At 37.3% G+C, this 26,465-nt stretch overlaps 1 protein-coding gene across 2 annotated transcripts in view; it reads left to right on the forward strand.

Moving 5' to 3' along the window:
- Positions 1 to 26,465, forward strand: part of THSD4 (thrombospondin type 1 domain containing 4) — a 946,642-nt gene that overhangs the window by 467,683 nt on the left and 452,494 nt on the right. For both annotated transcript variants that reach the window (XM_072615569.1, XM_072615563.1), the window contains exon 7: positions 12,339 to 12,475. In XM_072615569.1, coding sequence (XP_072471670.1) covers positions 12,339 to 12,475 — 137 coding nt within the window. The remainder of the gene's footprint in view (positions 1 to 12,338; positions 12,476 to 26,465) is intronic.

Consider the following 26,465-nt stretch of genomic DNA (forward strand, 5'->3'; position numbering starts at 1 on the left):
ACAAGCCACTAGGTCAAATCATTCATTCATCTATTCATTGATCAAGTATTGATGGTTTTCTATGTATAAAAGCAGTCTGGAATAATATAAGAATAAAGCCCTTGACTTAGGAGACTTGGTCTAAATTTTCTACTCTGACCCTCACTGTATAAAACCATGCATATAATTTAATCTGAAATTCATTAAATGAGGATTATCATTCTTAATCTCCTATATCATAAGGTTCCTATAACAAAAGTGCTTTATAAACCTTAAGCACTGCAGAACTTATGGTGCCAATCATTACACTTAGGTAAGTCAGAAGAAAGAGGTATAGGAAGAAGGATAAATGCTGAGTTTTGTGGTTATAAGTTGTGGTCTTCAAATTTCAACAGCTGAAATATGTACATGAAGTCAGAATGGGAAAGAGGGTTAAATTCCCTCTCTTCCAAGAACTGTAAAGGTTAGTTTTAGAAATTGTACAAGAAAACTGTTTGTTGACATTGTCAAAGTTGAAAGCTTTACAGCTGAAGGCTCTTAAGAAAATGTGTGATAGCTTATACTATAAATTTTTAGAAGGTACTTGAGATAATTAATTATTTTTTGTTTTTTCTTTTTCTTTTTGTCCTTAATAGCATCTTGCTTTTTTACAATTATATGTAAAGATAATTTTCAATATTCATTTTTGTAAAATGTTGAGCTCCAAGTTTTTCTTCCTCTCTCTCCTACCTCCTCCCTAAAAGAACAAGCAATCTAATATAGATTATACATGTACAGTCATTTAAAATATATTTCCTCATTAGTCATGTTATGAAAGAAGAATCAGAACGAAAGGGAAAAACCATGAGAAAGAAAAAACAAAAACAAGTGAAAATAGTTTGCTTCAATCTGCATTCAGATTCCATAGTTCTTTCTCTGAATGTGGTCAGTATTTTCCATTGTGAGCCTTTTGGAATTGTCTTGGACCATTGTATTGCTAAGTGTTTCGCAGTTAACCATCGAACAATGTTACTGTTGCTGTATGCAGTGTTCTCTTGGTTCTGCTCCCTTCGCTCAGCATTAGTTCATGGAAGTCTTTTTAGGTTTTTCTGAAGTCTGCCTGCTCATCATTTCTTACAGCACAATAGTATTCCATCACAACCATTCAACACAACTTTTTCAGTCATTCCCCATTGATGGGCATCCCCTCAATTTCCAATTCTTTGCCATGATAAAAAGAGCTGCTATAAGTATTTTTGTTCATGTAGGTGATTTTCCCTATTTTCTGTTAGCATTTCACATACAGATTTTTCACTTTAAATAATCCCCTACAGTAATTTTGATAGTTTTAAAGCTACTGATTTTGCTAGTTTTTGTGAATCTTATGATCTTGCCAGGAAATAAAATGTACAGAGAGAGGAGAAAAGAATGGGACTTACTTTAGAGCTTTACTTAGGGTGGGGAGGGAAGTGTCAGGAAAATGAGTGATGATCTTGTGAAGGAGCCTGAGAAGGAAGAGCTGAGCAGTTAGAGTAGTGCAGTGGGAGTCTAAGGAAGGTAATATGTCCAGGAAGAGAGACATGCTAAAGGAAAGTCAAGGAATCTGAGATTGAGAAGTGGTCCTTGATAACCATTAAGAGATCACTGATAATCCTTGAGAAAGTAGTTTCAGTAGAGGGTTGGGATTGAAAACCTTGTTGTTAGGCACTGTGGAGATAATGGCTTATGAGAAAGAGGAAGTAGTAAGTATTGATGACTTTCTCTAGGAATCTGGATGTCAGGGGCAGGAAGAAATAGGACAATAGAATGAGGGAATAACAGACCAAGTGAAAGTTATTTTATTATTTTTAAGGATGAGAGAGGTCAGAGCATTTTTGAAGACATCAAAGGTGCAATAGGAAGATAAAGATGAGGTCAAATGATTGATGTGACAAACTTTTCGTAAGGAACAGAGGTATATAATAGAATCAAGGATGCAAGTAGAGGGATTTAGACTTTGCAAAAAGGAGGGCAGTCTTACCCAAGCATGTGTCTGAGATATTGCGGGTTTGATTGCAGACCACAACAATAAAGCAAATATCACAATAAAGTGTATCACAGTTTTTTTCCCAGTGCATATAAAAGTTATAGTTACAATATTCTGTAATCTATTAAGTGTGCCATAGTATTATGTCTGTCTAAAAAACCCTAATGTATATACTTCAATTAAAAATGCTTTATTGCTAAAAATGTTAACCATCATTTGAGCCTTTAGCAAGTTATGCTCTTTTTTGCTGCCATAGGGTCTTGGTTTAATGTTGATGGTTACTGATTGATGAGGGTGGTGGTTCCTGAAGGTTGCTTTATTATAAGAAATAGCCACAGCTACTTCAACTTGTTTTGAGGCATCATAAACTATCCTCATCTAAGATGGTGAAGTTTGTCTTATCAATTGACTCTTCCTTTCACTTAGACACTTAAAGGCCACTGTAGACTTCTGACTGGCCTAATTTCAATACTGTTGGATCTCATGGAACAGGTAGACCAGAGGAAAGGGAGAAAGAGGAACGGCCTTTGGGTGGAGCAGTCAGAACGCAAACAATACTTAACAATTAAGTTCACAGTCTTATACGAGCATAGTTTGTGATGCCCCAAACAATTACAATCATAGAATCAAAGATCACTGATCACCATAACAAATTATAGTAATAATGAAACATTGGAAATATTATGAAAATTACCAGTATGTGATGGAGAGGCACAATGTGAGCACATGCAGTTGGAAAAACGATGCAGATAGACTTTTCAATGTAAGGTTGCCAAAATTTTCAGTTTGTAAATAACAAAACAATAGTAAAAAATCAACATCGGCAAAGTGCAATAAAATGAGGTATGGCTGTGCTCTAAGACTGGAGCAAAGAAGAGCATGCTGGGTAAAGATAGAGACTTTGATGTAGGGGAGAAAGGAGGTCATGAGCGGTGTCCTTGATTTTCTTGGTAAAATTAGGAAGGGAGTTGATTTACTGAGAAAGACCAGGGTAGGAATGGCACTGAAATCTTGGAGGGGGGAAAGTTTAGAGGAGCTTGGGATAGTGCTCATGAGACTGAGAAGAGGAAGTAAGGGAAGAACAGTCAATCAGGGAAAAACAAAAGTATTGCCAAACAGCAGCAAGGGTCTGGTTAAGATTAGGTAATATGAACTCAGGCTTACGGTTGGGTTGTAGTGGACCCTATGAGAATGGCTGCATATCTTCTTCCAACACGATTTGTAGAATCAATGAATCCATAAATAGTTATAGAGGACTTGTTATCTGCTAGTCACTGGGCTGGGGGCTGGGGATACAAGTACAAAGAATGAAATGATTTCTACTTAAGCTTACATACATCCAATAATCTTACATTCTAATGAGGGAGACAATAAATTCATATAAAAACATATTCAGTATAAATATAAAGTTTATACATGCATATATCTATTTGTATATATTTATACACATATATACACACATGCACATATAAACATACTTACAAAGTGGGTAAATACAAGGTAGTTTGGGATGGGGAGGAGACTCAATTAAAGGGATTGGAAAAGGTTTCTTAAATGAGTTGAGGAATTACATGAGGCAGAAATAAGGGAGGGTGGGGTAGTGGAATACATCCTAGACATAGGAGACAGCAGGAGTGACCTTATGTTGAGGACTAGCTGGATATGAATAGAAGAACGAAGGAGAAACCTCTTACAGTTGGAGACCAATGTTCAATTGAACTTGTTAACTCTGGGTCAAGGTTTTGAAAGATGGAAACTTAGGGCAGAAATAATAAAAGCAGTTTTGGGGGAAGATTATTCTGTTACCAGTGTGCAGACAGAAAGAAGGCAGGGTTGGAAAGGAAAAGAGGAATGTGAAAATGGGGAGAAAGATTAAAGTTGGAGAAATCACCTATGGTGCCATTGCAGTAATCAAGATATGTGCTAATGAGGACCTAGGCTGGAGTGTTAGGAATAGGTACAACCTGTAATAAATGAGAGATACATTTCAAAGGAAGGTAGCTGATAGCTTAATGGTATCAAGGATAGAAGGAATGATAGAAGGGTTTCAAATATCTTGGAGCCTAGCAAAACAATGATGCCATTGGTAGATTGCCATCTTTCCTTGAGAAAAATGGAACGTTCCCTAAAAAAATGTATATCAGGGTTGACAGTCAGCTGGATGGCACAGTGGATGGAATCCACACTGGGCATTGAATCAGAAAGACATGAGCTAGAATACTCCTAAATGCTATGTGGCTCCAGGCAAGCCACTTAACTTCTGTTTTCCTGAGTTTCTTCAGTTGTAAACTGGGGATAATAGCTCTTACTTTGGAGAGTTGTTACAAAGATTAAATGAGATAATATTAGTAAAGTGCTTATCACCATGCCTGGCACATAGTAGGAGCTTAATAAATATTTATTTCCTCCTTTTCCCCTTTAACTCTTTGTATTCTTAGTACCAATGTGCTTAATTTATAGCAGATATGTTCTTAATAAATGTTTGAATTTAACTGAACTCAAAAATTTCCTCTTCAGTAACCAGTAATCATCTGCCCTACACCAAAGTTACTGTGGATTGGGAGTTTCCATGGCAACCTGTATGACCTAGGACAAATCACTTAATGGAGGGGTGGGAAATCTTTGGCCTCAAGGTCACATGTGGCTTTCTAGATCCTTGGGTGCAGCCTTCTGATTGAGTCCAGGTTTTACAGAACAAATTCTTTTATCAAGGGGATTTATTCTGTGAAGTTCAGTCAAAGGGCTGCACTTGAGGACCTAGTGGGCCACATGTGACCTTGAGGTCACAGATTACCCACCCCTGACTTAACTTCTCTGGGCTATGATCCTTTAATAAATCTGTAAAATGAGGGGTTTAGATTAGATGGACTCTAAGATCTAAATCTATGATCCTTTTAGATAAAAAGTGTTTGTTATAAATATGTTGGTGTTTGTCAATAGAAGAAAATGATTTCTGGCAAACACTTATGTGACTTCTATTTTCCCTGTTTCCTCCAGATTTACTTTTCATAGTTGGAAAAGTGGTAGAAAATTGGTAGTTTCCAGAGTTTGGGAGTAAGAGTAATTGCTAACATTTATGTAGTATTGTAAGAATTGATAAGCACTTTACACATATTACTTTATTTTATCCTTACAACAAACCCAGGGGGCTTTTTTTTTTCATTTTGCAATTAAGGAAAATTTCAATTTTACAAACGAGGAAAATGAGGCAGACAAATTAAGTGACTTGCCCAGGGCTATAGAGATAGTAAGTGTCTGAGGCAGGATTTGAACTCAGGTCTTTCTAAGTCCAGTTCTTTATCCACTGCACTAACTAGCTGTAGGATAGAGTTGTAAAAAGCAAGGAGAGTTTAGGGGCATTGATTTCAGCAGAAAATGATAAAGAAAAGAGGAAGAAAATATGTTATCCTCTCCCTTTTTATCTCTCACCATATGGATATAGACCCTAACCTGAACAATACTCACAGCCTGTCAGTTACTGAATTTCTTTGACTGTAAGGTCTGATTTCAGGACCTGCAGAGAATATGACTTCTATGCCTGACTGATCTGAGCATGTGTTACTGTAACTTTAATTCAGTTCAGCAAATGTTTACTAAATTAGCAGTATACCTTCCAATCAAAGTAATCTCATATGAAATCTAATGAGATAGTATGTGTCAAGTGATTTGTAAGCCTTAAAATACTATAAAACTGCTAATTATTACATTAGTGGTTAATAAATGTGTTGATGAATTAATTCACCATAGATATCCAGCCTCAAATATATATAATATGTGTGTGTATATATGTACATATATGCATATGTGTAATACATATATAAATATACACACACGTGTGTGTGTGTGTATATATATATGTATATATATATACACACACATATATATATATATATATATATATATATATATATATATATATATATATATATATATATATATATACACACACCCATATATATGTATATATGCTTATACTTCAGGTAAGGGTGTTTTGGGATTTCAGTTTGGTTGATCTTTCTCTGGCCAGATACAGTAGCTTCATTGAGAAGCATTAAACAGTAAATCCTCAGTTATCCCATACTGCTAGCAACTGAAGTGATCTCCATGTAACTTTTCCATATACCCGAAGGTTACCTTTTCAAGTACCAGACATCCCTCCTCCCCCACCCCCATTTTTGTAATCATTCTCAAATGTTTTATCAATTGTACTTCTTTCATGCATAATCTGTGACTTCATTGACGTAGCACATTCCTAGTGTGGAAACTTCCTCTAACAATATAGATCAGCAATTCATCTGTAACTTCTGTGTTACTCAGTGAATAAACATGTAGTAGTTCACTGGTCTTAGTTATTGTGTTCAGATTTAGCTTCTGTCACATACTAGCTGGGTGACTGTGACAAAGAAGCTTAACCTCTTATTGCTCCAAACCAAGTCAATATTCAATAAACATTTATTTTAGTTGTTTTGAGTCATGTTTGACTCTTCATGATCCTATTTAGATTTTTCTTGGCAAAGATACTGAGTGGTTTGCCATTTTCTTCTCATTTTACAGATATGGTAACTGAGAGAAACAGGGTTATATAATTTTCCCAGAGTCACACAGCTAGTAAATGTCTGAGGCTGGATTTGAACTCAGGTCTTCCTGACTCCAGGCCCAGCACTCTATCCATTGGGCTATCTAGCTGGCCAAACATTTATTAAGAACCTACTATGTGTCAGGCACTGTGCTAGGGAAACAAAAACAAAAAAATAGAAAGTCCTAGCCCTCAAGGAGCTTATACTCTAGAGGGAGAAGGCAATACATGAAAAGAAATTGAAAAGTAAGACTAGGAAAGGGGAAGATGGGGTAGAAAGGACCTTGTTCTGTGACATGATGTTCCAAGATTTGAAGCCACATAGAGCATCTTATGGAAAATGAAGAATTTAGTTGGAGAGTTGAGACCTCTACAAAGGTAGGCTTTGGGAGGAGTTTATTGCTTTGCTCTCCAGATCTCTGAACAGAGGGGAGAGGCAGCTGAAGGATCTATGGTGTTGAGTATCCAAGCAGGATCAATCTCCATGATGATGAAAATAACTTCTTAATATCCATAAAAAAACCAGACATTTAAATACACATATACATTCAATCACATATTAAATTACTAACTCCATTTTTGAAAATTCATTTTTATAATGTAAATATTAACTTTAAGAAATGTAATGGGTGTGGGTGAGAAGGGAAAAGACTACATTTTCTAAAATACCTGGACCTGAGTACAATAGGCAGGGATGAGGCAGGGCAAGACATTTCCCAATGTGACTCTACCTAAAGTTGAATTACCATTGGGAGAATAAGTTCTTCATCCTCTGTGAGGTCTATATGTCTGTAATGTTGCTTGGAAGATAGTTAGAAACTGGAGATTTAATGGCAGTTACCACAGGGCTGGTTTATGAAAGCTGGAGAGCCATGATGAGGATTCATGAAAATTACAAACAGCTGGTCAAGCAGCTAGTTGGTTGACTGTTCATTTCTTTCCTGATTAATTGTTTTTGCTGTCATATTTTCCCTTGCCTGCATACATTAGCATTGTGCACAATCAAACAGTTAGACATGAGCTAACTTTAGAAGTTCTCAACTTTTCTGAGTTAATGGCAAAGTGAGCCAGACAGGTGATTTACTGTTGAGTTAGACATGAAATTGAACTGAATTTGGAGAACGTCTAAAGCTCCCTAGATGATAGGCTATACAAAATGAGACTAAACTGTTCGATCCCATGTACCCTTCTAATCTCTTTATTTATTTATTTATTTTTTTGTATTTTCTTACTTCACTGCAGTCAATGCATGCAGGAAGCTAGGTGATGCAGTGAATAGAGTGCCAGTCTTGGCATTGGGAAGACCTGAATTCAAATCTGGCTTTATCCACTCGCTAACTGTGTGATGCCAGCAAGTCACTTAACCCTGTTTACTGTCTCCATTTCCTCATCTATAAAATGAGCTGGAGAAGGAAATGACAAACCATTCCAGTATCTTTACCAAGAAAATCCCAAATGGGATCACAAAGAATCAGACACAACTGAACAACAACAAAAGTCAATGTATACATACATAGATGCATACATACATACATATGTATATTTATGTATATGTGTATATATATATATATATATATATATATATATATATATATGTATTCTGGGTTATTTCATTTCAGTCTTTTAATATTTTTGATTATCTCCCCATTTAAATTGTCTTACAGCACAACAATATTCCATTATATTTGTCTATCACAATGAATTCAATTGTTCCTCAACCTTTGGACGCATTTTTATCTGTTTTCTTGAACAGAGGACATCTAATCTAATTAGGACCATTCTATGTGGTCTTTTCTTGAAGATTCAGGAGCATCAGTCTTGCCACACAACACAACAAAGGACGTTTACAAAGCTCGAGATTTACTTAATTTTTTTTCTGTCTCTCTCCTCTATGTCAGACAATTGAGTGCTCATTCCTACTGCTGTGACTGTGCCTGTTTCTAACAGCCTCACTTTTCCTCTTTTAGTTTATTAGTTCTAATATTCTTCTGTGTAAGGAAAGTGAGAGCCAAGTTTAAGGTCTGCAGAGTGAATAAGGTCAGAAAGACACTGAGTGAGGAGCAGGAGTAAAGTGCCTGGTTTTAGTGCCGAGAATTTGTTATAGTTGTTTCAAGAGTTCAGAAGCCTCTTTGGCTTTCTTTTGGGTCTATACTTTGGGAAACTGCTAAGAAAATGACCTCTTGACAAATGATGTGTTGCCAGACTGATGTTTTGGTCTCTTCTCCTGAGAAGTTTCTTTTTTAGAAAAGGAACAAACTGAGTCTTAGAAATATGCCCTCTCACTCTTTCTCTTCTCTGTCTGAAGGCAGAAAAGCTCTAAAGAGAGCTTGAATTATTAGAAGCATCTTCTGTACTTTATTTCCCATAACTTTGCCCTGAATAATGTAGTCTGGTGGAAACTAGACTAAATGACATTAGTCTGACTTCAGCATAATATTTAAATATGAGGAGAAGCTGACCATCTATTACAAAATGGCAAGATAACCAAATAGATAATGCAAGAGAATGAAGACTGAACTCTAGAGTTTGCTCTGGCTAATGCTAAGGTACTCAGTTTAGCAAAAGTGCCTCATTCTCTTTGTCCTGTGCTTGGGTTTCAGTAAAATCTAAAATGTGTTTTCCCTGAGCACCTTTTTTCCTCCCTTCGTTTAACCCCTGTATGTATTCCCAAGAAATCAAGTCCACATGTTTCTTATTCATTTACACTTAACTCATCAGAATGTTTCTGGTAAGCACTCTGCCACATCCAAGTTTTATGAGCTGCTTTTACGATCCTGCTTCCTTTGAATGAGAATGTCCTATATATTGCTAACGAAAAAGGGAACTTGAGCCTGGAAGTTTGGACTTTTGTGCTAAACTTGGAATGAATTTGTGAAATTTCAATGGATCTTAAACTTAGCACAGATGTTCTGTCCTCATGGAAGAGTCTTTAGAATTTATTTACACTGTTTATCATCTGTTTTACCTGGTATTTTCTCAGTAAAATTGGAGCAGGGCCAGAGAGAGGAAGAGATGCAACACTTTTACAGTATCAGTTTGACCCACTGTAACCTTTGGCAACATTTATGAGTCTAATCTTTGAGAATACCATGTAACCCATGACCCAGCACCTCATGTGACGAGCTTTCATAGACTTAGTCTAACCTTCAAGTTTTCTCTGAAACAATTCTCCTTGGCTCATTTTTTTCCCTACCAAGATTATTACTTCTGGTAAATTCTGGAATGTAGCTCTTGTCTAGGTCTCCATAGATGTGGTTAGAAGAGTTTCCAGTTCTGATACAAATCCCTAAGATAGTAATGAATGTGCCACAGAAAATGCAGAAATGACTCTAAGTAGTTAACAACAGTAGACAGAATTTTTTCTCTTTAGTGAGTCTTACATTTTCCCCAGATTTCTAGGGCTACTATGGTTTATATTCCATTAAAAGCTAAATAAACTTGGGATTGCCATAGAGGTAACCTACTGAAATTCAGGTGAATCCTACTTTCATCCAGGTACCTATACACATTTATAACACCACAATAAGGTTTTGTTTTTATATCAGAAGAACCTCCCCTCTTTCATTGAAACAAAAAATATCTTTTCAACATCAGTATTTTTTTTATGGTTCTGTGTAAATTCAAGCAATGGAAAATGACTTTTCTAAAAAGTTAGAGTTGTTGGTTGCCTAAAAAGAAATGGAAATGTATAGGCTGAAACATTAACAATGAACAATGTCATAGAAGTGGTAATTATCAATTTATCAGTGAGATATATTGTCATGGAAAGAGAATAAGGGATAACTCATGGAGAGCTATGAATTTCATTGAAGCCATCAAATGTTAAGACATCTAACAAGGCCCACAACATCTTTGGATGGAAGGGAGGTACAGGTTGTAAACAGCATAGTTAGGAATACCTGCTTCAGGGAAATCATAAGGTCATCAAAGTATTCCACTTGGAAGAGAACGAGCTCATATGCTAACTGATAGTCAAGATGGAAATAGATCCCTGGCAAGTTAGCACAATGGGCTGGATATAGCAGGATGGAAGGTAATAGAAAGAAATCTAAAGTTCTTCCCTTAGATTGAGAAACAGCAACCAGCTTCACAAGTGTAAGATTATAGAAGAATGATTATGTAGTCCTTTATACAGAAAGATCTAGTGAACTGAACATTCAAAATGAGGTACTGGTATGATGTGAAAGCCTACAAGATTAATGTTGACCTGGAATATATTGAGTGGGTTAATATCCATTGCAAGGCTGCTGATGGACTTATTGGGCACTGCCTTGCTCAGTTGCCATGTCAGGAAAGCTGTGTCCAGTTCTGGGAGCAACAGTTTAGGAAGGATATATGCCAACTGGAGTATACTTTGAGGAAAGGGACAAGGTAGTGAGAGAATTGGAGACTATGCCTTCAAGGACTGGTTCAAGGAACTGGATCACAATCCTTAGCCTGAAGAAGAAAAGACATAGAGAAGATGATGGCTATCTTCAAATATTTGAAGAATTATTGGTAGAAAAGATAATGGACTTGTTCTCCTCAGTCCCAAAAGTCAGTAAAATGTGGATGTACAGAGTGGCATGTTTGTATTTGATCTAAACAAACACTTATTTAAAAATTTTTGCTATCCCAAAATAGAATAGACTGACTTCAGAGGTAGTGAGTTCCCTGTCAATGCAATTTTTCAAGCAGAGGTTGGATGTTTGCTTGTCAGAAATGTTGTTTGGGCTGACTTTTATTTATGCATGGGTTGAGCAGCCTTTATAATTTCTTCCTAATCTGATATTTTGGTGTATTTGGGGATTCAGTCACTAATTTTTCACATATAAGCATCTCCTTAATGTCTTTCTTTGGCAGCTATGATTTGACATAATGTGAGAAACTAATTCATGGAGATTATATATACATACATATATATGTATATATATATATACATATATATGTATGTATGTATGTATGTATGTATATATGAATAGTATCCCAAGAGATATAGAAGAAAGGAGCATATTCTACCCAGGTTCCTATACTCAGAAGAGATGTAACATTTTCAGGGATATTTGTATAAAATGTAATATTCCTATAATTGAGTATTTATATCTCATGAAAAGTGGGGATAGAGACAAAAGTGTTGAAAACCCTTATGTGACCTAACTTGCCCAAGATCATATACCACATCTTCTGACTTAGTGGGCCTCCTGTCTTCTAACTAATTTAGCTAGATATGGTAGGAAAAATTTATGAACCAAGAAAAGATTTGTACTAGATAACACCTCAAACCTCTTAGATTTTGTGATTTGGAGACGCTACTTCTGTCTGATCTTTATAAGAACAAAGATACAGGGAGTTCACAGCTACTTCTCAGTTATCCTTACTGTTCTGTTTTCTGTTAGTTTGCTGAGATTACTTTTGAGTGTGAGACAATGAACATGTGAGTGTGAGACAATGGAAACAGTAGGAAAAGGGGATATACTAGGGAAAATATGATGTCCTGATATTGTATAAGGGGAAAAAATTGCGATTGTTAGCAACAATTACAAATGCAGACTTTTGCATGACCTTGGAACATGTTGCTTAGAAGAGAGCTTTAATATTAGTTTTGTGTTTACATATACATACATGCACACACACACATGCATACACACACTTAGTCTGTTGACTTTTTAAGAAAAAATAGGATGATGAATCATGTCCATGAAAAATGGGAGAAGGGCAGCTTAATATTATGGTTCTGCATACTAATTTCACTCTAAGAACTGACCACTTGTGGATTTTTTTCGCATTATTTCTTCATAGTACGGGGAAATCAAAAGTGTGAACTGAACTGCCAAGCAATGGGCTATCGTTTCTATGTGAGGCAAGCTGAGAAGGTCATTGATGGCACTCCTTGTGACCAGAATGGCACATCCATCTGTGTATCAGGGCAATGCAAGGTAAGTGCCTATACCACCAGATTTGAGGAGGAAGAGGAGGAAATATTGTTAGGTTCAATCTGCTCTGTGGCTGTTGATAGTCTGGAGTTGGTACAAGTTGGGTCTCTCTTACCAGGTGGATTCTCCTTTTGCTGTGGGACATGGGTGGAGGGATGAAGGAGGAAACTCCTACATCTGTGCCAATAAGGAATTTCAAGAATTTGGTTTAGGAGTGGTCCTAACCTTCTGGGCCACTAAGAAATTCTGGAGACTTCTCCCTTTCTAATGTTGGTGTTCTGTTTACTGAGCCTATGGAAATGGATTAAATGCCTAATTCAGTCACTCACTCCTTCCATTGAAGCTCTTGTTACATGGAAGACATCTTCTCTTTGAAGACTGATGGGTGGAAGTAGTTAATGGCTTGGTAAATAGGTTTTGAGCATCTAGCATTGTCATTCTAATGAAAAAGCTTGAGATAACTTATTATGACCAGCCTCCCATGGACAAGGAAGACTCCAGAATGAAAGCTGCCTGCTTTCTTCTGCCTCATGTAGCAGAAGATAAAATTTAAATGGGAAATGGATTTCAAGCATTTTTGTTCTTGTTAAAGTATGTCATAGGAATGTCATCATAACCCTCTACGTATGTTCCAAGCTCAAGAAGGAAAAAAAATGGCAATTTCTTTAGCTTCCTCTTATATTGCATTTTACTTTCATAGAAATGACTATTTTCTTTAAAATATGACACTTGATTGAGATGATACTCACTCCAGAGTTATGTTAATTGGGGTCTGGGAATCTGTTTTCCTGTTAGTGATTAGAAATTCATCAGAGAAATTAAGAGTTAACAAGTTAAATTACTATTTAAATTTTTTTCAATTATGTGAAACATTTCTGTATTAGTCATTGTGTACTAGGAGACTTGAATGAAAGAAAAAGAATGAAAGAAAGAAAGTGGAGCATATTCCTATTTCTAGCTCACCACACAGAGATGATGGGGAATGTCCCATTGGGTGATATCATGGTCTGTCTCTGTATCTGTGTCTGTTTCTATCTCTGCTTCTGTCTCTCTCCCTTTCTTTCATATTTTCCTCTAAGTGGGAAAGTTCATTGGCTTTATGCATTATCTAGTATATTCTAATCTGTATAACTTCTCTGATTTCGGTTTGCTGTGAGCTTAGATAAATTTGTTTGTCATTCACTTGTGTTAGCCTTTGCTTCAGTCGGTATTCAGACAATGTCATTTTATTTTGAAGGTAGATAGTAAGCTTCATCATTAGGCCTTTGGGATTGTCTTGGATCATTGTATTGCTAAGGATAGCTAAATTACTATTTTAGAATAGACTAAAATTCTAGCTTAATTAGTATACCATAACTGTTATGGACTGCTATACTTGTTATGTAGAATATCACAATGTTTGACATCAATATAAGCTGAAGGATTTGATTTATTGGCCTAAGGAGTGAGTCCTGTTTGAGTTTATACAAGGTATAAAATATAGGGTGACCAGCAACCTTCTCTGGTGCCCTGTGAGTTCTGGTGAGAATGAGATACCATGGCACTAGGGTTGTCTAATGTTCTTAAATAGAGGAAAGGTGAAACAGAGCCCAAGAATGATGAAGGACAAAGAGGTATTCAAAATATAGTCAAGTGTTTGGTAATAAGAAATCAATGAGATTTGAATGTAAGACGTGTGTTTCCAGGTAGGTTATATGGATATCCATATAAGTTTGTCAAAATATGGCTGGCAGAGAAATATGGATACATATCCAAGGGAGACTTTATTCCAACCCAGATGGGAGCAGGATATTATGGTCACAAAGTTGCTCTGCTATCCTCAGGGAAAAGGTATAAATGAAAATTCTATCTATTTACTCCACTAAATATTTGCTTGTCATAAGGAAATCATTTTTAGGTTCACACTGTTTTCCTAACCACTGTTCTTTAATTGGAAAGGAGTGCCCCAAAGTATATCCAAAGGTTTAATTTTCTTCCCATCAGATGACAATTAAACAAAGGCTAACACAACAAGTGAATGGCAAATAAACAGATCTATCTAAGCTTATCTCAAACAAAAATCAGAGAAGTTGTAGAAATTAGAATATATGTATAAATGTATAAAGTGAATGAACTTTCCCACTGAGAGAAAAAAATATGAAAGAAAGAGAGAGAGACAGAAACAGAGACAGAGACAAACCATGATGTCACCCAAGGGGAAATTCCCTATAATCTCTGTGTGGTGAGCTAGAAATAGGAATATGCTCCAAGTAGTAGCTTCTCTATGTGTTGACTTCTTCTAAAGTCTTTCTTTTCCTCTGGGGATTTTTCCCTGAAGAGAGCCTAGAATCACTTCTGTCCACTCTCAAAGCTGGAAGCCAAAAGAAGTAACCCTTCTCTCTCAAGCTCTGGCCAATTCAGACCCTTATGTAGGCACAGAACACTGAGTAATTATTCTCTCCATCAATGATGAGTGTCTTATGGAAATCTCCAGTTCTAAGCCCTGAGGTATATGAGAATTGAGGTGGTAACAGACCAGTCCCAAAGAGCACACAAGATCAGTAGGTGTAGGTGAAAGGAGAAGTCTGAGGTTGTTCAAAGAATTGGTTGTATTATTTCACTTACTGAACTGAGCTTCCCTGTGGGCATTTAAGATGGGGTACATTAGATTAATACTCCCTGAATCCCCAATGACTGTAAGATGTCCCTGTGTTAATGCTTTAACTTCCTCTAATGGAGGTAACTGAGTTATGGATGGAGTCAGACAGAATGAATCACAGTTTAATTAAAAAAAAACAACTTTAAATGAAATTGATTGGCTGTTGGACAATACAAGAAATGGACATTCTCATTTTCCCCTCATTTTTGAATAAAATTCTTAAAATAAAGAAAAAATAGAGAATACCTTCAGACAGTTGGCATTTATTATTTGACAATGTTTGTGGCATCTTTGGGTAAGTAAAGCAATGGAAATATTAGAGAAGATAAAATGAAAGGCAGTTTGACATAATAGAAAGTACACTAAATAAAAATGTATGAGCTTTGTTTCCTAATCTTGGCTCTTTGACTAATTAGCTTTGTGACCTTGAATAAGTCAGCCCTCAAGGCCTCTGTGACTTCATTTAGTAAAATGTAGTAGAGCAGGATTGGGCTAAGCAATCTCTGAGGTGCCTTCAAATATAATTCAAACTTCATTCTACTGAGTTGAGTTAAATTTTAATTCGTTTAGTCCTCGGGGCTTTTATCAGTCCAGCTTTTTCTTTCACATGCTAAATCTGTAGACTGATTCCTTGTTTCTCCTCTGTGTAAATGCAATTGCTATATACTGTATAAGAAGAGCCATTTTTCCTCTACAGATTCTAGAGAGATAAAATACAGTCTATTCAAGGATCCACTTATCTGAATAAGATTATTGAAGAGCCAGGAATGGATATAATCAAAATACTAATCTCTAGTAAAGATGAAAATAGGAATAATAACTGATGTGGAGTTTCAAAGTTGGTAAAATGCTTTACAATGTATTATGTCATTTGAGTCTCATAATAATCCCCTGAGCTAGGTATTCTAGGTAATATGATTTCCATTTTTTTTTCATGTAACCTGGGGCTCAAATCCATTTGCATAAGACTCACCTCATTGCAGAATGTTTAATTAATAATCTCCACCTGTCAGAGTTGGTAAAATCTTGGGAGAAAAGAAATCCCAGTCTTTCATGACTGCCAACTTTGAGAAAGGACTAAATCACATAAATGAAGAAAACAGAGTTTCAGAGAAGTGACTTTCCTAGCTGGGTCACACAACTATTAGATGTCACATGTATCTACTTTTGTCATCAAGGTTTAGGCTATTTTTGTAGCCTAATGGAGGACAGTATGACTGAACTCTGAGTCAGGAAGCCCTGGGATCAAATCCAATTTCTGACATTGGCTGTGTGACCTTGGTCATTTAACTCTTCTAGGTCTCAATTTCCTCTTCTGTAAAATGAAATTCATAATACTTCTAATATCTGTTTTACAGGGTTCTTGAGATTATATGTTTGTATTGCCAATGTTATAGGGCTGAATAAATATCTATTTCTATTATCATTCCATGAAGCTCAAGTGAGGAAGGAGGTCATTCTAACCCTGGAGGATGTCCAGGTATGGAGTACAGCCTGGGCAAAGGCAAAGAGGTAGGAGATGGAATGGCAGGCGAGGGAAAAACAAAACAAAATAGATCCACCAGTTTTACCAGATTATAGAGTGCACCAAGAGGAGAAATGTGTAATCAGTCTAGGAAAGGAGACTGGAGTCATATTCTGATTCATTTGTATTTTATCCTAGAGACAGCTAAATATAAGAGTGCAGAAAGAAAATGTTCATATCTGGTTCCACCCATTGTTTGTGTCTTCAACAATGTGAACATGGAAATGACAAATCATGCTTTGAGTTTTGCCTTTAATGGAATTTTCCTCCTTCTTATACAGATAGCCCTTTTTCTTTGAGCTATTTGTGGATCATATTTGTTGTGAAACAAATGAACTTCATTGCAGATGCTGGCACAATTTTGATTGTGGCTATAGATATAGATGGTCGTAGGGTCTTTTCATCTTCACTCCATTTGTGGTGATGTTTGGATTGCTTATTCCGATTCACAACCCTTATCCCCACCTCTTCCCCATCAGCATATGAAAATATATCATTGTGACTATAATGGAAAGTGTTGGATTCAAGTTTGGAGACCACCAGCTTCTATCATATGTAACTCAGTCCTTCTGTGGTTGATCATAGCAGCTAGCATTTATATAAGTATTATATAAATACTTACTGATTTGCGAAGAGCTTTACCTGTGCTATTTCATTTTGTACTCACAACATCCTTGTGAAGAAGATGTTATCTCCATTTTACAGACACTGAGGCAGGTGGCACTAAAATGACCTGCCTGGGGCCACATAGCTAAGGGAGTGTTTCAGGAAGGACATAATTATAGGTTAAAGCCAAGAATATATTCTGATTTTTGACATTGAGGTGAGTAGGTAAGCTCCGATAGAAGAACAGGATCTAGACCTCAGTAGACATCACTTTTCCAAGGCAATTGTGGCACAGTACCTGGATTGAATCCCAACTCTTCCACTCATTACCTTTGTGTCTTTGGGGAATTCATTTAACTTCTCAGTCTCAGTTTCCTCCTCTGTAAAGTGAGGTTAGACCGCATGACCATCAAAGTTCCTATCTGCTCCAAATCTACAATCCTCTAAGTCTTAATGTCTTCTTAGCTGTATTACTCATCTCATTTTTCTTTTTGTGTCTTCTCTGAATTTCATGATCACTGCTGTGGATGGAATTAAAGAATGTATGAGAAAGCATCTATAGCTTTATAAGGAAATTCTCTTCCTCATTTTGCACATGTACTCTTTTAGATAGACACCTGTGCAGTGCCTGCAGAGTTCGATTTTACATATTTGGAGATTTACTCACATTCCATCTTTTCCTTTCCTCTAAACTCCGCTCCCCCACCCAACTCCAGTTGGACGCTACTTAGTTGCATTTGGAAAATGTCTCCTGCTCGTTTCATATTTGTCAATAATTAAAATAATTTAACCATTTCCAAATGTCCAAAGAGGAGCTTGGTCATTCCATCTGTGTTCTCCTGTCTCAGTAAGAATGACATAATCAAGGTTTTGTGTTCAGGCATGTAATTGAAGGGATTGCAATACTATAATCCTCTCTGTCAAAAGTCATCATTTTCCCGAATGTGCAAATGTGCCTTCCAGAACCACAGGAATGGGACCATCTCCTTCCTCTGGCTAAATGATTCAAGGTTCCAGTAACCATTTTTGTTGTCGCCGGAAAATGCTAATAATCTTTCTTTTATTTATGAATATATTTTAAGTTGTTGGAAGAAACAGGAAATAAACTCGTCACAGAAAAAGAAAAATAATAGACTAGATGTTTTATATCTGTCTTCTCACGGGACTCTTAATCTTGAGACAAGGATTGTTAGGCATTGGAAGGATATTATTAGCAATGGTAGATTCTCCTTTCCTGAAAATCATTAAGCACAACATTAAGCATGCATGAAAATAAACACCACCATATAATCTTCAGGCCCAGTGAGAATCAGACGTTAATCTTCATCAGAGGCTTATTAAAGTAAGGAATTTATTATTCCATGCACATCCTTTCCATTATTTTCATTTAATTGGGGGGAAAAACCTTTTCAAGCAAACCTGTACCTCTCCAAGAAATTTGATAGGGCAGGGGAATATAACAAGCAAATATTTGTTAAGCACTTTATATATGCCAAATATTGTGCTAAGTGCTGGAAATAAAAATATAAGCACAAAAGAAAGTCCCTGACCCCAAGGTGCTTATATTCCAGTGGGGAGAAAACAAACTCCAAAGGGATCTGAAAAGAGGAGAAGGAGTGGGGTAAAATAAATGTACCTTGTGGGGACATGGCATTCATGTCTAGATAGTCAGAATCATAGTGAGGAGGGGAATAAAGGTTGGCAGGTCTACATTGTTGTTGCGAAGTCATTTTTCAGTCATATCCAACTCTCCATGATTCCATTTGGGATTTTCTTGGCAAAGATATTGGTGAGCTTTGCCATTTCTTCTCCAGCTCATTTTACAGGTGAGGAAACAGAGCTGAAAAGTGTCTGAGGCCAGATTTGAACCCAGGAAGATGAGTCTTCCTGACTCCAGGACCAGCACTCCATCCAGCACTGCACCTAGCTGCCACTGGCAGTACCCTTTCTCAAAATGTGGACTCCCTGGTGTTGAAGCACTCATCCATGAGAGGAGGGGGCTAGCATTTCAGAAGGATGTTCCATCATGAGACAGTCACAAAGTTGGCTGAACATTCCAGTGTGAGGAGGTCCCTGGTGCTGAGGGAAAATCCAGAGTAAGATGTCACCCAACGTATAATGTTGAAGTCTAGGAAGTCAGAATCATGACTGAGAAGAGAAACTCAGATTTGTGTCTGCTACAGATAGGTACTTGCAGCCCCATTACTCTTCAACTCTGAAACAAGAGACGGAGGTGGGACACAGAGGGAAGAAAACACAATGCATCCATTTGGAAATGTGGATGAGTCCTATTAACATTTTGTATCAAAATAGAAATTTCTAAAACCGTTTTTCAGATTGACATTGATATCTCCTATCATGCCCCCCAAACTAGGATGATTTAGTTTAGTCTTATCTCCTGTCAGAAGGATAGATGAAACAATCACTCAGGGATCTTTTCAACCAAAGAATTGTAGAAATGAACTTGTCATCCCAACCTGAAGCAGCTTTTAAGAGTGTGTGTGTGTGTGTGTGTGTTTGTGTTTATGTGTGTGTGTCTGTGTTTGTGTGTGTGGTATGTGTGTGTGTGTCTGTGTGTGTGTTTGTGTGTGCATGTGTGTGCGTATGTGTGGGTGTATCTGTGTGTATGTGGTATGTGTGCGTGTGCGCGCGCATGTGTGTGTGGTCTGTGTGTGTTTGTGTGTGTGTATGTGTGTGTGCGCATGTGCTCATGTGTGGGTGCATCTGTGTGTGGTGTATGTGTGTGTGGTGCATTTGTGTTTGTGTGTGTATGTGTGTATGTGTGTGTGCGCATGTGCTCATGTGTGGGTGTATCTGTGTATGTGGTGTGTGTGCATGTGTGTGCTTGTGTGTATTGGGAGGGGTGCAGGGATGATGAAACTGAATAGCAGCTTTGAGGAAGGAGAAGTTAAAAAAAAGGTAGAGCACTGTTATATAAGTGATTCAGTTGTATTTCAAAGAACCCTACCTGAACTCTGAGACTGGTCTGAAAGAGGAAATTGTGCTGATGATTCCAAGAGCACATGTCCATTAATACATGCCTTTCTGGGATTTGCCTTTTTTCCCCACTTCTATTGCTGTCACCTCTTTGGAATAATGATATCAGCCACTCTTCTGTGGGTTAAACAACATAAAAAAATCAATGTTGCCGTTGACTTCATTCATCATGAGCTGGCAAAGCACAGATCCAGTTTTCCCTAAAACTGTTGTCTGGTTTAGATATAGGCATTGTTTTCTCAGTTAGTAGTCTGTAAAGAATCAACAGGGAACACCTAATAATGCATTATGTTTCTACAATGCCCTGAGCCTTACAATATGATTTGTATGCATTATCAGAACTTTATCATCATAATAACATTGTGGCATAGACAGTTTAAATACCAGTGCCGTTTTCTAGATGGGAGACATGTAAGATCCAAAAGATTATGACTTGCCCAAAGTCATTTAGCCAGTAAATAATTTGGAGCCAAATTTGAACTCAGATTTTTCTGATCTAATTCTGTGCAACAAACATTTTGTTGTTTTTATTGTTTAGTTGTTTCAGTCTGACTTTCTGTGACCCCATTTGGGGTGTTCTTGGCAAAGATATGGGAGTGGTTTGTCATTTCCTTCTCCAGCTCATTTTACAGATAAGGAAACTGAGGCAAACAGGGTTAAGGATCACATAGCCAGTAAGTGTCTGAGGCCATATTTGAACTAAGGTCTTTCTGACTCCTGAAGGCTAAGTGGTGCAGTGGATAGAACACCAGGTCTAGAGTCAGGAAGTTATCTTTGTCCACTTAATTTAGCTGGGCAACTCCGGACAGGAAATTTAACCCTGTTAGCCTTAGTTTTCTCACCTACAAAATGAGCTGGAGAAGGAAATGGCAAATGGCTCCACTATCTTGGCAAAGAAAACCCCAAATAGAGTCATAAAGATGACTGAAATGACTGAACTGCAAGAACAACAATTACATGAAAGGTACTAGGGATGTGAAGATGGCGTTATACAGAGTCCTTGCCCTCAAAAACTGGGTGGATACAACCTATAAATTTGAAAAATATCTCCACAGTAATCTGAGGAGGAGATAGCAAACTCCAACAGTTAAGGGAATCTAGAAAGGCTTCAAGTTCTTTCCACCATAGTATGATGTCTCTCACAGAAACAAACAAATGGATAGCCATACAAATTTGTATGACTTTTTGTATTTTTCTCCTATCATCATAACTTTCCATAATTTTTCCCAATTTCCATCTAATTGCCTCTGTCATAGGATCATAAATATAGAGCTAGGAAGGATATTAGGGATTGTTTAGTCCAAGGTTGTCATTTGACTGATAGGGACGTTCAGACTTACAGAGTTAGCGACTTGCCCAGGGTCACATTCAGTGTGGTAGAAAGCAGAATTGAACTCATCTCCACCTACTTCTGTGTCCAACACCCTATCCACTGCACCACACTGACTCCTTTCAGAATTTGAGCCAAGTTCATCTTACAGATAGTTTCCAAATTGTAAAACCCATGAATGTTTCACAAATACTGAAGTTGTCCCTTGGCCCCCAACCATATTTTTTCTCATCTCCTACTTTCTCCATATCTGTTTTAGCAGATTAAGAGAATACTTTTACTCTTCTCTATAAACATAGATCTCATCATGGATGCCAAAAGCTAAAAGGAAAAGGGAGGAGAAAATTTTTATTTATTTTAGCTTACTGCCTAATTTTTTTTAAAGCCACAAACTGATTCATAGGTTTAAGTATGTGAGATAAACCTTTAACGTTTCAGAGCAATGTGTGCCAGAATGGTGAGTTTTATGGACATTCTAATTAATATTCCTAGAGTGAAAAGATATGTTTCAGGTCATTTAATGCATGTACAAAGTATGGATACTGAGAGTGCTGCAGCACTAGGACTAGGGATTAGGAATTGATAGCATGGAAAGGTGAAAAGAAAGAAGGAGAAAGGTAAGACTGGGATGTGAGAAATGGAAGTAAAAGGGGGAAGAAAAAGAGCAGTATGAGAGAAGATTTAGAAGCAGGATGGTGTCAAATTATGAAATTATTGAATACCAGGCAAATGAATATGAATTTTAGTTAGCAGGTAGTAGGGAGCCTTTGTAGGTTAGCAGGTAGTAGGAAGCTGCCCAAGGGAAGTTAAATAGCACAATGACTTGAAGTCAAATCCATCCTCAGGCACTGACTAGCTGTGTGAACTTGGGCAAGTCACTGCCTGTTGGCCTCAGTTTTCTCATCTGTGAAATGAGCTGGAGAAGGTAATGGCAAACCACTCCAGTAGCTCTACCAAGAAAACCCCAAATGGGATCACAAAGAGTTGCACATAATTGAAACAACTGAACAACAAAAGGAGCCTTTGAAGGTTTCTGAGCAGACATTTAATTCATAGCTTTGTGGATGGGGTAGATTAGCCTAGCAATATAAAGAGAGAATTTGAAGAATAAATTCTATGAAAAGGGAGGGCAGATTTATTAGGAAGTCACTGCAGTATTCCAGGTGGTGTTAGGGGATATATTTTGATAGTAGTTGGAGTGGAGAAAATTGGAAGAGATTCAAGAAATTTCAAGTTAGGAAGAAGAAACTAAAGATGGGGAGGAGAAATCAATGGACCTTGGTGACTGGCCTAGATATGGAGAAGAAAGAGTCAGAAAAAATATGTGCCACTGACAGAGCTCATGACCAGAAGTTTTAGGAAATGAAAGCAATAAACTCGTGTTGGGGAGGGGTGAGGGGAGGGAAGGACTAAAATTTAGAAATCAACATTCTCTTAGAAATGAATGTTGAAAATTATCTTCACAGTAATTGGAAAAAAAATACAAATTAGAAAAAAATTAAAATGGAAAAAAAAATTTGACTACAGAATCACAGAGTTTTAGAATTAGAAGAGATCACTTTTCTAATTGCTACCTTTTTAATGGATGATGGAGGGAGGGAAGAGAGCAAGGATTTATGAAGTACCTTTTCTATGCCAGACTTCATGTTAAGAACTTTACAAATATTATCTCCTTTGAACATTCTTTATAAAACATCTCTGACAAGTAGTGGGGGGTTTGGTGTGGGGAAGGAAAAGTCTTCACTAATAAGATAGCCAATTTCACTTTTGCTTAATTCAGTTGTTAGGAGATTTTTTTCTCTCCATACATAAAAGCAAATCTGTAACTTCCACATATTAAGCTTAGTTATGTTCTCTGGGGACCAAGCAGAACAAATCAGATCCCTTTACCAGATGAGAAATCTTCAGGTCCTGAAAGGGAGTGCCTCTTAATCTTCTTTTGTCCAGACAAAACCAACCAAACAAAGAGGAACAAGCAATCTTCAGCTCTTTGAGTTGATCTTTGTGTAGCATGATCTTTGAGCCCCCTCACTCTCATGGTCTCTCTTCTATAGACAATCTTGTCAACCTCCTTCCTAGAGTGTAGTGCCCAGTGTTGATCCCTATGCCCCAGATGTGACCTTGGTAGAGCAGAACACAGTTGGACCTATCTCCTAAATACTCTACCTCTCTTAATTCATGATCCTTTCTGCTGCCACATCACACTATTGACTCATTGAGTTTTGGCCCATAGTTTCAGCCTCCCTATCTCTTCTTAGATTCCAGCTCTGTTAGTCATTTCTCCTAGTTTTGTTTCATCCATAAATTTGATGAGTATTCTATCTATGCTGTTGTCCAAGTCTTTTACAAACATTTTAAACAGCACAGGGCCAGAGACACATTCCCTAAGCCTAAGGCATTTGTTTAGAGATCTCCCTCCAAGTGAAAGTCAACTTTTTAGGTCTAGTCATTGAACTAACTCCAAATCTACTAACTGTATTGCCATCTAGACCACAGCATGGCAACAGTCATAACTGACATTACATCTGTCTCTGTCTCAGGATTTTAAGGTTTAAGAAATGCTTAGCATCCATCTTTCCATCTTGTACATACGGATTTTATGAGAGACTGTATCAAATACTTTCTGGAAATTTAGATAGAGTAATGTCTTAGGAAAGAAACATTTTAAGGTTAAGGTGCAGTTGGGTATCTTATTCTGGAGACAGTTGGAGATTATTTTTCTTCTTATTCCCGAATATATGAGGCTGAAGATAGAGCGCTTGAGTGATTGGAAGCGTGTGTGTGTTCATCCTTCGTTGTCAAAGAAGACCACGCCATTGGAGAAATAATGACAGGACTTGCACTTGACTTTGTTTTGAGTGAGGGAAGGCAATGCAGGTCACCAGCTTCACTTCTCCTCCAGAGCCATCTGAATCCAGTGACCAGATATTCATCAGGATGACTAGAGACGACCCAGGAGGAGGCAGTTGGGGTTAAGTGAGTCACCCAAGGTCAGGTAGCTAGTGAGTGTCAAGTGTCTGAGGTGAGATTTGAACTCAGATCCTCCTGACTCCTGCACTGGTGCTCTATCCACTGCACCCTCTAGCTGCCCCAGATTGGAAGTATAGTGCTCATCAGTAAACATTTATTAGCACCTACTGTGTTCTAGACACTGTGCTAAATGCTGGGTGTACAAAGAGGTGAGTGACAGCCACTAAAGGGGGAGACATGTAAACACATATATACAAAGCAAGTTATATAGAGGAGAAATGTGGCATCATTTTAGTCGTGTCTAACTCTCCACGGCCCCATTTGGGGTTTTCTTGGCAAAGATACTGGATTGTTTTGCCATTGTCCTTTCCAGCTCATTTTACAGATGTGGTAACTGAGGCAGAGTTCAGTGACTTACCCAAGACCATACAGCTAGTTAGTGTCTGAGGCTCGATAAATTGGAAATAATCAAAAGATGGAAAGTACTGGAAATAAGAGAGCTTAGGGAAGACCTCCTATAGAAGTTGGCATTATAGTTGGGACTTAGAGGACTCTAGGGGGGGTCAGTAGTAAGAGCTAAGAAGCTAAATTAATTGAAAAAACAATGTTCAGAAAGAGAGAGATTGTATTTTTATTGATTTCTTCCTTGGCCAGATCACTATGGTATTTATCCTGTTTGGAGGAATGATATCTTTGTCCAAATGAATTTGAAATGCTTAGCTTAGCAAAGAAAAATCTTAGGGGAGACATAATAGGTATATTCAAATGTTGGAAGAGGGATCATTCTGCTTGACTCTGGAAGACAGAACTGAAGGCAGTGGTTGAAAGTGCAGTCAAATATTAGCTCAGTGCAAGGAAAAATTTAGTTTTCCAAAGGAGAATGGACTATCTTGTGAGGCAATAAATTTCCTAATCCTTAGTGGTCTTTCAGTAGAGGCTGAAGGAGTTGGGATCAGAGATGTTGTTGAAGGAAACTTCTGCCTCAGAACTCAGCTCTAGTGCTCTCTCCAATATGAGGTTTATCCTGACATGCTGAGTTGCTTGGTGGCTCCCTCTACCCATTGACTTGTATTTACTTCTTTCATATACCTTTTTATATAATAATGCATATGTAGATACATCTTGTTCATCAGGATAGAATGTAAGTTCCTTGAGGGAAGTGATTATTTACATCTGAATATCCCCAGTGTCTAGCAGTTTTTGGCCTAGATTAGGGCACTTAGGTGGTGCAGTGGAGTGAGCATTGGGCTCCTCTTCATGAGTTCAAATCTCATCTCAGTCATTTACTAGGTGTGTGACCTTGGGCAAGTCACGTAATCCCATTTGCCTTAGTTCAGGTGTGAGGAACCTGCAACTTAGTTCGCTCCTCATTTGTAAAATGAACTGGAGAAGAAAATGGCCAACTAACATATCTTTGCTAAGAAAATCCCAAATGGGATCATGAAGAGTCAGACATGACTGAAAAATTATTCAGCAACAAAAAGGTACTTTATAAATGATGTTGATCAATTTGTTGATTAGATCAAAGTAAATTGTCTCTGACATTTCTTTTAATGATAAAAATCCGTGTTCCAGAATAAATTCTCCAAAAAAGACTGATTTAACATGGTGCAAAATCTTCAGAATTCCATGGGAAAACATGCTTTTATTTTTTTTTAAATTAACACTGAAGTGGTTTGATGATAAAAGAGAAGATTTCCAAGATCTAAAGCCAGAATAGTGAAAGAATTTAGAGATATTTTGAAAGGAACATGAGAGTTTCTCATAAACTTAAGAGGATCATGAAAAAGTTTTACTTTAGCACAGGTACAAGTGTTCAGTATATGATGTAAATTTTGAGGATTGGCTGAGATTAAAACAGGTTCCCATCAGTTCCTTATTAAGAATTTTGACAACTTGCCTTCCTACAGATGAGGATTTTTTTTCT

The sequence above is a fragment of the Notamacropus eugenii genome, chromosome 1, assembly GCF_028372415.1.
Source record: "Notamacropus eugenii isolate mMacEug1 chromosome 1, mMacEug1.pri_v2, whole genome shotgun sequence".
NCBI lineage: Eukaryota > Metazoa > Chordata > Mammalia > Diprotodontia > Macropodidae > Notamacropus > Notamacropus eugenii.